General features: G+C 31.6%; 1 protein-coding gene across 1 annotated transcript in view; it reads left to right on the plus strand.

Annotated features, from left to right (window-relative positions):
• The window catches only part of atl (atlastin GTPase), a 54,641-nt gene extending 40,691 nt beyond the window's left edge, over positions 1–13,950 (plus strand). The window contains exons 3-11 of the mRNA XM_088224578.1: positions 3,487–3,636; positions 5,053–5,208; positions 5,786–5,935; positions 7,906–8,044; positions 9,396–9,580; positions 9,913–10,134; positions 10,592–10,806; positions 11,314–11,380; positions 12,385–13,950. Coding sequence (XP_088080704.1) covers positions 3,487–3,636; positions 5,053–5,208; positions 5,786–5,935; positions 7,906–8,044; positions 9,396–9,580; positions 9,913–10,134; positions 10,592–10,806; positions 11,314–11,380; positions 12,385–12,486 — 1,386 coding nt within the window. The 3' untranslated portion in view covers positions 12,487–13,950. The remainder of the gene's footprint in view (positions 1–3,486; positions 3,637–5,052; positions 5,209–5,785; positions 5,936–7,905; positions 8,045–9,395; positions 9,581–9,912; positions 10,135–10,591; positions 10,807–11,313; positions 11,381–12,384) is intronic.
• The last annotated feature ends 1,388 nt before the right edge of the window (positions 13,951–15,338 follow it).

Here is a 15,338-nt window from a genome sequence, read left to right on the forward strand (position 1 = left end):
GCTCTTCGTATTGGACCGAATTCAAAGAAATGTTAATTTGATATGCTATCATGTTGAATTATTCAACTCCATTAGTTTTCTAAAAGACATTTGCACCTAGACAGCTTTATTTTAAATAATTATTATTTTGCACATCATTTATTTATTGCGTAAATCATTTTTACATTAATATGTAGTGTGCTCTGGTTAATTCATTATATAAGGCTGTAGTCTGGTAAAACGAACGCAAAATTAGGAAATCATACGATTTTGCCATTTTAAAACGATTTTTTTTTATCGCGCTATAATAAAAAAATATTAACAAATAAATTAGATAAAAACAATAATTTTTAAATGTATTTCTGTTAAAAAATATAGTTAAGAGTTTTATGTAACTAAAATATAATTACTTTTAGACCGGCAATTTACGCCATTTCAAATTTCGACTAAACTTAGGTATCTGGGATCTCAATAAAGACAAAGTATTGAACTAAAATTTGCCGTAATAATTTGAAGATAATAAATTTAACATGAAAGTGGCCACGGCCAAATTTTTTTTTTGTTTTTGAAAAGAAATTCAAGCATTTTAAATCACACACATTTTTGTGCCATTTCCCTTTATTTCTACTTGAAGATTTAAATAAATTAAAAATAAAAATGGCTGCAAAATTTGTATGTTTAGTTTAATCAAAATGAAGATGTGATTATTTTTCATTTATTAAAAAACACTTTTTTCTGTAACTTCCATTACGATAAAAGAGTAGGTATGATGATTATTACCTACTTAAATTTCAATGTAAGTTATTGCCTGCAGGTATATCAAACAAAAATTGTATATTAAAATTATTAATAAGGTCATAAGCACAAAATTTCTGGAACCTAAAAATAATAATATTTAATACTTTATTTCTCTCTCTCAAAATTTCTGGAACCCAAAAATAAATAATATTTAATACTTTATTTCTCTCTTCTGGTATCCATCTATTATAAAAATTCATACAAGAATGTGGAATAATTTCTGATTTTCATAATCAATTTTTGAAAACTATATGCATCATTTTCTTAATATATATTATGAGCATGTAAATTTGGTAAGCTATCCAAAATAAAATAATTTTATCGGATTTAATTCTACTTTTATTTTTAAATATACAAAAGTGTTTAATGTGAGGTTTGATAATGTCCCAACAAGACGAAACGCGTCACATTTTACGCTCTTGTATATTTAAAACATAAAAGTAAAATTAAATCCAATCAAATTATTTTATTTGGATGCCTTACTAAATTTTAATATGGAATTCTACTAATTATCTGCATGCACAATAAATATATTATGAATATGTATAATATGTTGCATTACTTTATTTGATAGTACCTATATAAAATGTATCTTTATCAGTTTCTGTTAATTTATGACTAAAACATTCACAAGATAATGCAGTTCAAAGTCTTTGATTTGATAAAACCTATTCTGTGTCTTCGTCTTTTAAGTATTCCCAAGATAGGTAGTGCTGAATAAACACATCGATAATCATTTTGATAAAAGATAAATAAATATATAATGAACTGACCAAATAAATATCAAATGGGATTAATATACCCTCTGTGAAATCATCTTGAAAAAAAATCACTCGTATTACCAGGAGTTCTCTTAAAATATTTCCAGTTATATTTGCTCTTCCACTCTTCTATCTATTGTATACCCATTAGAGTGGGCTGATGATGTATGAGGTTTTTTATTTTTTTTAGACATCAAACTGAAAGGGGTCTAAAAAGTTGCATTTTAAATCACATTGAACGTAAAAATTATTTTAAAAAATATTCCACACTACTTTTGGCCCTCAACTGAGGTTTGAAGTTTATCACTGTCTGAACATTTTGTTAATTATCTATATTTATAAAATTATTTTTTGTCAGTAAATAAATAACTTAATTACATTACAAATTCGAACACGCTTTAAAACTACCGAAATGCAAAAAGTTTACACTCCGCGGAACTGATTCCGTCGAGCGCCTGACTAATATTGACGAAAACAATGGCCCATTAAAACAATGCTACCCATTTATTACGAAACAAAGTGCAACTCACGCCCTTAGATGCTTATTTAATAAGATTTAATGCACATTATAAAATTTAATTGAACTGATTTACTTACTCAAATTTGAAATGACAGCCTGCTTAGAGCAAAAAATCGACTTTTTGAAAACTTCAAGCTCTGGTTGAGGGCCAAAAGTAGTATCGATTTTTTTTTTGATATTTTCTGCATTCTGAGTAATCCAAAAGGCATCTTTTTAGACCCCTTTCATTTCTAAATTCGGAAAAAAAAAATATCGGCCCACCCTAACACCCATTATACCACATAAATCGCTGTGAAATAGACTATCAAACTGAGCCAATTTTTATTTTTATGTATTGTACTCTCATTACTATGTTTTTTTAAGTTTTGTAATTTTGAATTCACTCTACCTGTGACGTCACAAGTTCCATCAGTGAGTTGTCGTGACATTTAAAAGTAGAGCCCCGTACCCAAAATATGATACACGTTGAAGAAAATGGCTTTCCGGAAATCTATCGCAACACATGGCAACACTGTACTTTATTGGTTGATGCACAAGAACTTGTGACGTCACTTCTTTCAAAATCCTTTGTTTTTATTAATTTTTTCATACATTTTTGAGAAACTACGCCGTCAATTAATTGCCAATCTACTAAATCAACTTTATCCAGGGTTGCTATTCTAAACCACTCTCGCGGCCGTAGACAACACTTTTTCTCGCGTATTTACATACAAAATACGCTAGATAAAAACTTTTTCTACGGCCGCGAGAGTGTTTGGAATATCACCCCCGGTATAAATAAACAGTACATGCGGGTACATTTTGTGTCACTACTTTTAAAAATGTTTTGCACAAAATGTCTCTGTATTTACATGGTTTTTCAAGGCCAGATCGCGAAACTTCAGAGAAACATTTCTCATGGTGAGCTTTAAAAAAAATCTTTATAAAATTTTACCAAAAAGTAATTTAAAAAAAAAAAAAAAAAAATGACTTACTTCATTTTGAGATCATTTTTTTTTTTTAAATGACTGGAAAAAATGATTAGGATTTTTTTTAAAGCTTACCATGAGGAATGTTCCTCTGAAGTTTTGCGGTCTGGCCGGAAAAACCGTGTATGTCAATGACGCTTTGTCAAACAACAAAGCGTACAAGAACGTTAAAAAAAAACTTTGAAAAGATTTGGTGACACTGTTTGGGTATTATATTTTGATGCAGCGTGATTACACCTAATAAGATAATTTTAAAAGGGTTCATCGCTAAAATTCTTTCAAAAGATATTGTTTTAGGTGACGAAAAATTAATATTCATCAATGGAAAAGTCAAGTTTTGTATTGCAAAACAATACTTTACTGTGCATTTTTTTTCCTTTTATATTATTCGTGTACCTATATATTTTTTCCCCATTCATTTTTCAGCAGTAAGTTATAATATACTTCTTTCTTGTTTCAGTATGTCCTGAAGGAGACAGGCAACGAGTGGCTCGGGGACGAGGAAAGCCCCCTGGACGGTTTCAGTTGGCGCGGAGGCTCCGAGAGAGACACTACGGGCATCCTGCTCTGGTCGGAAATCTTCCTCACACAGCTGCCCAACGGAGAAAAGGTATTATGAAATACTATTTGTATGGTTACAGAAGCCAACTATAAATTGGCAGTTAGTGTGAGGTCAACGCACCCAAAGATTGCACTTTCTTTGCATATAATATCAAATTTAATTTCAGGCATGTTTTTTTTTTTTTTTTTTTTTTAAATCGTGTGCTCATACTAAACCTATTAAATACACTGAAACCTCTTTTTTACAATAAATTTTCTACGCTGTACCTACCTTGTGCAATTAAAAATAATCAATTTAAGGTTTCAAATTTATTTTATTACTTACTGTTTATTGTACTTTAATTTCATTAAAAAATGCGACATGATCGAAAAAAATTAATAGGTCTATAACTTAAAAACCGGATTTTTTTAGGAAATTCGAGCGTTTATTAAATAAAATCTTGTAATATTCTGTTATTCATAGTATTTTCCATTGAAAGTTACAATCTTTCTTCATCTTTCTGGCTGGTCATATTTTTATTTATTTTTTATATAAAAAAAGAAATATTTGCGTTCTTATGATTTACCCAAATATTTCATTTTATGGGCCATTTTCAAGGAGTTGTAAATAACTCACTATTAGAAAATGGGAATCAAGTTGGAGTATAGTGGGATTTGAACCGTAGACCTTTGGTCTGTGAGTCCGAGACACTAGCCACAGGACCACAACCCGATTTAAAAATTAAAAAAAATATTTTAAATCAAAGAACGAATCGAGCCAATTTTTTATGTCTTAGACTAAAGTGGAACGTATTCGAAAACTTCCTATACACTATTTTCCAAATAGTTTTTAACGGGTTGAGCAACATGTGGCCGAGCATTGTCATTTTGGAAAATCAATGTCCGGTCTCCCATTCTGGCTGTTTTTCCTTCGAAGATTTCTTTAAACGAATCAGTTGTTATCGGTACAGCTCTCCAGTGATGGTTTCACCCGGTTTTAGAAGATCATAATACAAAACTCCCTTCTGGTCTTCATCTTCAAACTCTTTATCTCTGATATCAAAATCACCTTTTTTGGGCTTACTTTAACTGTCTTTTAACAAATAAAAAAAAAAAAAAAAAGTTACTAAACTTCCTCAGTTAAACACGAACTGCGCATGAAGTGTCAGCAGAGAACATCCGGAACTAGAGATGCCTTAAGTAGGCAAGCATAATTTAGGCTTAAATTATCTCCAGGATTTTTAATTTTCCATATTGATTTGTTTGTGATGTCATTTTTTCTCCTGGTTTTTCTAAGAAATCTGTGACTTTTTCTACTTTGGTCAAACAAGTGTTTACTGGAAAACCAATTTTAAAATTATGAAGACCTTTATAAGTATGTGCATTCAATTTTTAACTTTTTTTTTATGTTTGTTTTGTTATGTCGAAGAAAAATTGGTGATTGGATTTTGACTGGATTTTGATATATTTGATTATCTCTTTACAGGTGGCAGTACTGCTGATGGATACTCAGGGAGCTTTCGACAGTGAGAGTACAGTGAGAGATTGTGCCACAGTGTTTGCCCTCTCCACAATGGTCTCCTCAGTACAAATATACAACCTATCGCAGAACATTCAGGAAGATGACTTACAACATTTGCAGGTAATGCATCACTTAATACATTCTCATCACATGTCTAAAGATCAGGAGTGCGAAGATAAACAACATTGTTGAATGTCGAGCAGAAATCACTTTCCTATGACATTTTTCTATCCAAAATATTAATATCTCGTGAGGGTTTTAACGGCTTATTTTCATTTTTATATTTAGATGAAAGTAGACTGAATCCTGTCAAAATGCGTAGTCTAAGGTGAATGTGTAAAAAACTACTTACACAAATGTCAAATTCTGTGCAGTATGCAAGTCTTAAGTATCATGTGGACAATACAATAGATATGACAGTATTGTCCTGTCCCTGTTGCACTCAGCCTCGACCGTAAAGGACAGAATGCTGGGACACTATGAAAATTCAGCCACAGTTCACATACCATATTTGACACTACCGTATTTGACGCTGACAGATGTTTTGACACATTGTTATTATTTTTTTAATTTATTATTTATTAATACAATGTTTGTTAGTTTTCTGATATTAATAAAATACATAAGAACCTGCCTAAGATTACGCGCTTGCAGTTCAGACGTACTTAAATTATAAGATTATTTTGTTGATTTATAGTTATTTACGGAGTATGGTCGCCTGGCACTCGCCGACAGCGGTAGAACACCATTCCAACGACTCCAGTTCCTCGTCAGAGATTGGAGTTTCCCCTACGAAGCGCCCTACGGTGCAGAAGGTGGTCAAACAATACTGCAGAGGAGATTAAAGGTACAAACACAGTGGTCTTGTATATTCCAATGCTTCCTGTGTACGAGTATATAAAGAATGTTCGTGGATTCTTTTTTGTTTTTATATTGTAAATGTGTACATCGTATTTAATAACTTAATGTCAGATATATAAGAATTCAAGTAAAATAAAAAAATCTAAAGAGGAAAAAAATGTATTCTAGCCAGCACTTTTGCTCGCTTGACTATCCACAAAAAAAATACATGTTTGTATGTATTTATTATTTTTTTATTGTTGTTCAGGTAACATTATTTATTCCTAATATATATTGATGAATGTCTGTATTATCTATTTAGTGAATAATGATTTTTTAATTCATATAAATAGTAGGTATTTTTTTTTACTTAAGTAGCTCTTATATGGTTGGCTATGAGATTTTTTGTTACAAAAAAGATAACTCGTAAAGCGGTTTCAACTTTAAGGAATGTTCTCTGCCCCAGTTATACGCGAATTAGTGATATTTTCATGTATCATATTATCAGCGCTATCATTTTTTAACGTTTTGTTATTTCAGTGAGTTCTCTTCGGAGAGTTCTACTGATTGGTGAATTCGCTTACCGAAATTTCGAAATCTATAACAAAACTATCATTGGTTGATTCGGAAGAACTAGTGAAATTATTCAAAAAAGTTCATTTTTATCAAATTTTCATACATCTTTAAGAAACTTCGCCATTCAATTTTATGCCCTAATTTTTTCTGTGCGTAAAAAACATTTTTTTATCTCCAATTTCCCATAGCACTGAACTTTCTTGTTGTTTTAAGGAGGTACAGTCGAACTCCGTTATAACGATCACGGAAATAGCGAGATCTCGGATGTAACGAAGAAACATTAGTTGACATTTTAGTTCATGGTTTTCTCCATACAATTATTCACTGTTATAATGAGCTACTTCTCGTACATACCGAACAAAAATACTGTCAAAAATTACACAAAAAATCTTCAATTGTTAAAAACACCATTCTCGAAATAAGAACCTAAGTAATAAAATCCAAATGGTCGGCTAAAGTATAAGATAAATAATGCCGGGCGTTGGGATCGGATTATGTTTACGATAGTTATGTAAGTGTCGAGGTACCTAATTAGATTTTTCGATGACAATATTAAAAAATTAACACACATGGTTTTTAAAAAATCCAAGCTTTGTGAACTTAGTAAGTGCCGGTTCGGCACATTGTAACAATTTACAGCTGCTTTTGTAGCTTATGAATGACATGCTTGTTTCGGGGGTTATTAGGGGATTTTTTAAAGATTTTTAATGTTCTATGCTTATTTTAATACACAATAAACATTACAAGTGGGTGATGTCAAATGAGTTCTAGACCAGATCAGTTAAAACCGAACCCCTGAATTATAAACATGTCTACTAACAAGAGGAAGTGTCTCTCAATTCGTGAAAAAGTGGCAATTTTCCCTAACATTTTTTTTTAAATGTCTGTATGAATTATATGTTCACATATGTATTTACTTGTTTACTTAGTGACAATGTGCAAAAGCGATTGTATAAAAAAAACCTTTCTCTGGTATAACGAGTAACGCTTATAACGAGCAAATTCAATCGGTCCCGTCTTCCTCGTAATAACCAAGTTCAACTGTAGTAAAAATCTAAATGTATAGAATTTAATATTTTTTTTATTTAAAAAAAAAAAAAAAATGTGTTTTTATAATTTACCCAAATATTTCGTTTTAGGGGCCGTTTTCAACGAGTTGTAAATAACTCACTATTAGAAAACGGGAATCAAGTTGGGGTAGAGTGGGATTCGAACCACAGACCTTTGAGTCGTGAGTCCGAGACACTAGCCACGGGACCACAACCTGATTCACAACCTGATTCACAAATTATTGATATAATTGATTCCTATCGGTCGTTATAACATTTAATTATACATATTTGTAAATTGTAATTGAAGAACAATGTTTTTCCCAATAAATCTCATTGTATTATTTTGCAGCTTTCTGAAAAACAACATCCAGAACTACAATCCCTTAGAAAACATATCACATCCTGCTTCACTGAAATCGCCTGTTACCTCATGCCTCACCCTGGACTCAAAGTTGCCACAAATCCACATTTCGATGGAAGATTAGCAGGTAAACTTTATTTGACTACAGACGCCACATTTACAAAGAAAACCATTGTTATTGTTATATTTGGAATACAATTAACCCTTATAGATATCTGATTTTATCCAAGTACTGTTACCTGGGTTCCAATAACAATAGGAAGTTAACAGAGTTTTCTTCAACTGTCTAAAAAGTTAAATAAATTTTTCGTGTACAAAAATGTATTTGTCAATCTAAAATTTTTAATTATCTTCGGTGGTAACCAATCGAACATGTTTCGAAATAAAATTTGAATAAATATACACATTTTCATACTGAAAATATAAATCTACTTTATGGGCAATTGAAGAAAACTCTACTCTTCTGAAAACTGTATAATTAAACAATCATTTGATTAATAAAAAATAACTATGCACATTAAAAAGAAAAATAACTTGACGACATTTAAAAAATCTTTTAATGTTTTTTCGTTTAAAATACTTGTTTTTACGTTTAAGAACTTTGGTTTATTGATCAAAGAAATAACGAGGAGATCTCGGATGTAACGAGGAAACATTCGTTGACATTTTAGCTTATGGTTTTCTCCATACATCAATTCACTTTTATAACAAGCTACTTCTCGGGCATACCGAACAAAAATATTGTCAACAGTTGAGCAAAAAGTCTTCAATCGTTTGAAAACATAATTTTCGAAATATGAACTTAAGTAATGAAATCCAAACGAGCGGCTAATTTAGTGGGTGATGTTAGATCAGTTACAAACTAACCCTTGAATTATAAACATGTCTACTAACAAGAAGAAGTGTCTCTCAATTCATGAAAAAGTGGCAATTATTTTTGAAATAGAATGTGGTGTGAAAAATGTTGAAGTAAAAAGTTATCTTTATCCACAGTGTCAACATTGTGGAAAAATATTCATGTTTGCATTTGAAATTTAGAGAGTAGTATGTTTGTAAGCATTTATTATAATGTTCCTTAATAGTTTTGTTTTTTAATTATCTGTATAAACTATGCATATATTTATTTGTTTACTTAGTGACAATTTGCAATGGTGATTGGATTTTAAAAAAAAAACCTCTCTGGTATAACGAGTAATAAGCATAATGAGCAAATTCAGTCGGTCCCATCTTCATCATAATAACCAAGTTCAACTGTATTTACAGAAATGAAAAATTATTAAGAAATTGTTGAGTGCCATTTAAAACATAAAAAATTAACTTAAATGACCTTAGAATGTTCTTGAACTTAAAACGTTCAGATTTTGATCCAGTGGTAAAAATGCACTGTCTTAACATAAACAGACTGAAAAATAGGGTGTCATATTTTCTTTTCTTTTCAATCTCCCCAATATTTATCTTTGATATTTTTTACTTTCCAGACATTGAAACAGAATTTAAGAAATGCCTCCAGTCTCTCGTGCCAATGTTATTAGCCCCACAGAATCTTGTACTAAAGGAAATCAATGGCCAACGGGTCAAGGCTCGAGATCTCGTACAATATTTCAAATCTTATATCAATATTTACAAAGGAAATGAACTTCCAGAACCTAAATCAATGCTTGTTGTGAGTATATTTCGTATTTATTTTCATATGTGCACTTCGGAGTTGCATTACTATCCCCTATAAACTGAAACCTTTTTATTTGTATGTAATCTTTATGAATTATACTATCTCCAAAAATGAATCTTCAAAATGTCAATTTTAGTTCTGTAAATTCACTTTTTACAGAACTAAAAATGGTCCCTAACACAGCAAACCTAACAGATCCTAAAATGACCCTATTAATCCTTTTCAAATGTCCTAACAACATCAATCCCCGACAAATATCTTATCCCTTCTCAAAAACTTATTATACTTATACCTCAATCTAGTTTTGAATTGCATTTCTTTCTCAGGCGACTGCAGAGGCCAACAATCTCACAGCGGTGGCAGAGGCCAAGGAAACGTACAACATTCTCATGGAAGAGGTGTGCGGCGGCACGAGGCCGTACCTGCAGACGCAGCTGCTGGAGGCCAACCATCTGCGCATCCGCGACAAGGCCATCGGGGGCTTCCAGGCCAAGAGGAAGATGGGTGGGGACGAGTTCTCCGAATCTTACAAAGAACAGCTCGGCAAGGTCGGTGGATTATTTTATTTATTACATTATTTTCATGATTATTCCAGGGCGAAAATGACATGCCCGCTCACACCTCGCGGCTTGTTTTCAACTTTTTGACAAAAAACCAGAGTTTATTGATGCTCCAGCCACCGTTCTCACCAAACGTGTCCCTTTGACTATGAAAGGATGACGTTTTGCAACTGGTCACGGAACCGAAAGGCATACCAAAGAGTGCATTCCGGGAATCAATGTTTTTAGGATAGGAAATAACGCTGGCAGAATAGTGATTACTTTGAAGGGGACAATATTACTCGTAATATTGAGAAATAAATTAAGGTATTTTTTAATGAAATAAAAGAATCCGTGAATTTTTTATTTCTCTTGATAATCAAACCTCGTATTTGAATTTTTTTTCAATAATAGCATGAAGAAAGACAAATTATTACCAAAGTAATCAACATTTTGTTTATTTCAGGATTTGGACGAGTCATTTAACCAATTCAAGGCGCACAATGAGAGTAAAAACATATTCAAGGCAGCTAGAACTCCTTCCGTTATATTCGTAATAGCCGTGTTCTTCTATATACTGAGTGGAGTGTTTGGGCTACTAGGAATTTACTCTGTAGCCAATGTGTGCAACTCCCTTATGGGCACTATGCTCATAACTCTGGTAATATGGGCATACATTCGGTAAGTACATTTATCACTTTACAAAAACAAACAAATGTTAGCAAATATTTGTATATAACCACTGGCCGACTTTTCTATGTCTATCAATTTTGTCAGCACACTAATTACACTTCACAAAAATATAAAACCAATGTGCTTGTATATTTTGCGAAGGTGTACAATGGGATTTGCGTGTTAGCGTAGGGATAAATATATCTCGAAACCGGTAAACATAGAGAAGTCGGTAAGAGGTCATCCAAAAGTAAATAATTTGTACTCAAACGAATTGAGGAAAAGAGGGAGGTAAGTTCTTCACTGACTGGATGATCAATTCGCCGGAATGATAAATATTAAATAAATAAATAAATATTAAAAAGGCCACGGATAGTAGCGAGAAACTCCATTCGACATTCTCCATTTCTCCGTAGGAGTAGTCAGGAGGATAGAATAGAATGATTCACCACTTTATTTTGTAGTTAAATTTCTTAGTTTTTTCATTACATAACGCTGTATAATCTTGCTCTTCAGTTACAGCGGAGACTTCCGGGAATTTGGATGCAATATTGATGAAGGAGCTTCATTTTTATGGGACAATGTAAGTTTAAGTGCATTTTCAGTTGTATGTACAGTAATTTTAGTCAAAATTTCATGTATTTATGCAATGTGTTTATTATAATATTATTTTATTTGTTAAGACTAGATAAAAATAAAATCTGTTACGTCAGGTTTTTAAAAATATTTTTATATTCAAGACTTAGCGCTGCATTTATTTTTTGCCTATTAAAAAGGAGGAAAGAAAACAAATTTCTAATCGAAATATAGATCTCAAACCAAAACGAATGCTGATAACATAAGTGTGTTTATTATTTTCGATGGATAATATGATAAATTGTGTTATTCAACCAATACTTAGAATTAATTTGTTTTGAATTCTATTTTTACAAATTAATAATGTTCTGCGAGTGTGACTCGTAGTTTATACATTTGGATTGGGATACGGACTCAGAATCCTTATTCTGTTGCAATGGGTAATTATAAAAATAATATTACTCGTAAGGCCTTACTTATAAACCTGGTATAAAATTATGCCTAGGCTTCACTATTTAACTGGGTGATTATTTTGTGTAAAATCACTTCAGGCACATCACACAAACAGGCATTTTCGCTAAATTAATACATTGTACAATTATTTAATGTGATAAGCCTCAAAGTCAGTGCTTCAAATATCAATTGTAAAATATATTTTTTATTTTATAAGCACAGAATGATCTATCCCAAGAAAAGGAAAGTAAAATCGTTTTCTAGATGCAGAACTATTATTTTGATGGGCCACAATTGGAATACCAATGCAGTGCCCCACATTTAATTTTTGTGTTCTCATCGGGAATCGAACCCGGAGCCTTCTGTGGCATTGACTCTTTGAGATCTAAGCCACGGAGCTGGGCAATCATAAATGGGCAAACTGACAGTGAAAAATAATTAAATTTTAGGTAAACACAGTGTTTTAAATCGTGGCATTATTTGTCTCAGGTCTTGTGAATTTAATGTTTAAAGAAAAGTGTTATATTCTATGATAAAGATGATTTATTCTCTGCCCAGCTAATGAAGCCTATCTACCAGAGTGTGGTAGAGAAAAGCATTCAACAAGCCGCTGTCCACGTGGCCGAGCAGGCGGTGAACGGTAAAGCCAAGCAGTTGTGATATTCACCGCCCTCCGGACAGAGGAACTCTGAACTACACTTCCAATCTTCTCGTTGCCCGTAGACACTCCCGTCAATAACTAATTAAACACTGTCGAGGTACATGGAAACAAATTCAGAACTGTTCACTTTATAAAACAATTGAAAACGTTGAAACTACAAATTATTTTGATTTTATGCGGCGACACAAAATTTTATTGTTTTATGTCTGATCACTTTTTTTAGAATAATTTTATGAATCATTGAATTTAACTACGAGATTTGTAAAAATTGGTTTGGTTTATCTCTTAAATTATTGTTATTATTATTAAATAAATAGTTTAACCACTTAATGCTGGGGTTTTTTCACAAAAATCTAAGTGACATAGTTCAACTTCAATCCAGCTGAACATTTTATCAACGGCAGTTCTGTGAATATGCAAATGGTCTACCTCAAGAAATAGTTAAGGCGCCATATGTTAATGCGTTAAAAAACAAGTGGAATAACCTTACCAGAAGGACAGGATAGGGGCATATCAGCTGATAGCTAAAGAGAAGCGTGTTAGCCCTATTCCAACATAGGCATGGAATTTATTACAATTTTTTAATGTGTATTTTTTAAATTTGAGACACTTACATTAAACAATGCAACTCTGATGCAGAACTCCAAACAGAAGTAAACTACCGCTTTCTAATTGTTTAATATCCACATCTTTTTATTTAGTACCACTTTTCATTTTAGAAGTCATTTGAAACAGAAAACATTAAAATAAAATAAAAACTTGTCAGTTCAATATAACACTTCAAGTCACAACTCGCGTGCCTTGTACTAGCCGAAGTTTGACAAGAGCATTGAGTGGTTAAGTCTTCTGATACACATACAATACTACTCTACTATAATATATATTTAACTCTTTTTCTCGCATCCGTGGACACTTCTGTTCTTGTTTTTGTTTGCCTCAATCGGACCTTAGTTTCAATCCAATGACTACTCTTCAATATTTGTCCATCTATTTCACAAGTCAATGCGATTTATGTTTTAATATCAACTAACTTAGATAATGGTGTATTAAGGAATTAACCTTAGCAGTCTAAAATGTATTTACACATGTAGCTAACTTCATTAGAGATCAGTGGTAAAACTAATTATTAGTAATGTCTCGTTTATGATGCATATTTATTTCATTACATTTTGAAAAAAAAATGTACAGTGTATTCTTATCCTAGACTTAGTAATTCAGCAAAATCTGCAAGACATTGTCAAATTACTTGATTTTACAAAGTATATACCACTGATGTATAATATTCCCTAATAAGATATTGCCAATATTGAATTGCCCTCAATGATTTGAAAAAACGGAGAAAGAAAATCAAGTTGCACTTGCAATCATTCATGTAAGAAAGAGATATACATATTTCCTTACTTTGTATTTATTTCTGTTTAACTCATTACCATAGATATGACACTAGCTGGCAGCTGTCAAAATTAATTTAAAATTAGATAATAAAAAAAATAACTAATTATTTACTTATTCCATAAATGATACATCTGTCCTTTTTTTTAATTTCATTCAAGCATTTTCTCATCAAGTGGTGGCATTATTCTTTGTAACGTCACGTATGACCACAATAAAAGTATGTTGCAGAATAAATACAAGATATGCCATCTATTACGCGCTTTTAATTATACGTCGTAGGTACCACCAAACCTTTTTGTTTTGTAATTTGACGTCTTGTATGATAAATAAATATCAATATCACTTCTCTGTTTGATAACCGTACTATTCGCGTTCAACTATAGTCCTTAAAATATAGCTTGATTAGAATGACAGTTGTTAGCAAAAGTGAGGACATAACTTTGTAGTAACGTCTAAGGAGTGATTTACATTGACACATGATAAATCATTTGTATCTGCCATGTTAATTTTTTTTTTTAATACAATGCTTGACATATAAATCAACATAAATGTGTAAAATCAGCTTTAAAACTAAAAAAAAAACTAAAATAAACCTAATTACTAACGATGTTCTTACAAGGTTACATCATTTTGCAAAAATGTTAGAGATGGAACAAATTGATCAATGTAAATAGATCGAATAAAAAAATAATTCATTTGATGTTGTTCATGAAAAAAAGTATAAATGTCTTGTCTTTAAAACACAATATAATAGGCTTGTTTTTGCACTTTTATATCAATTTTCGGAAACAGTTTCATGTTTGCATGAAAAAACTGATGAAATCAATTTGATCGGTGATCAGTAATTTCCCATCACTAGTCACATTAGTTTGACAGCTGTCATTTTAATCGAGCTATATTTTAAGGACTATAGTAATCAATTGTTTAGGATCAAGAGTATGTTTCTCTTTTAAAGAAATTTATCCGAATGAGGTGAGAATCTTTTTACCTGCACAAGCTGCTTTCGATTTGTCCATGACATTATTCAATCACTGCCCGATATACTGACCAACTTATAGGATAGCATAAAGCAAAGATGCCCCTGTTTTAATTAATGTGAATAACAGCCCTTGTGATGTGATTTGCTCATACATTAAATGTCTTGTGCCCTTAGAACATAGTGCATAGAGTTTTATTCTCTTTCGATAATTCACAAGTTATAATATGTAACTTGTTGCACTTTGGGCCGGTTTTATAAACATTCTACCAAATTGAAATGATAATAATTTGTACCAACAAGTTTTTATTTCTACGTGTTGTCTTTTATGAGTTTCAATTTTGTATCATATGAAATCTAACTTATGTAATTGTTATTTGGAATACGAAGTTACACACCGTAGAATGATTCATACTTTAATTATTTTTCTTATAATTAATTTGCAAAACTATAAGATTCATCCGTCCCATTTGACATTGG

This window comes from Micrasema longulum, unplaced genomic scaffold (assembly GCF_059751315.1).
Source record: "Micrasema longulum isolate JH-2025_06_02 unplaced genomic scaffold, ASM5975131v1 h1tg000299l, whole genome shotgun sequence".
In the NCBI taxonomy this organism is placed as follows: Eukaryota; Metazoa; Arthropoda; class Insecta; order Trichoptera; family Brachycentridae; genus Micrasema; species Micrasema longulum.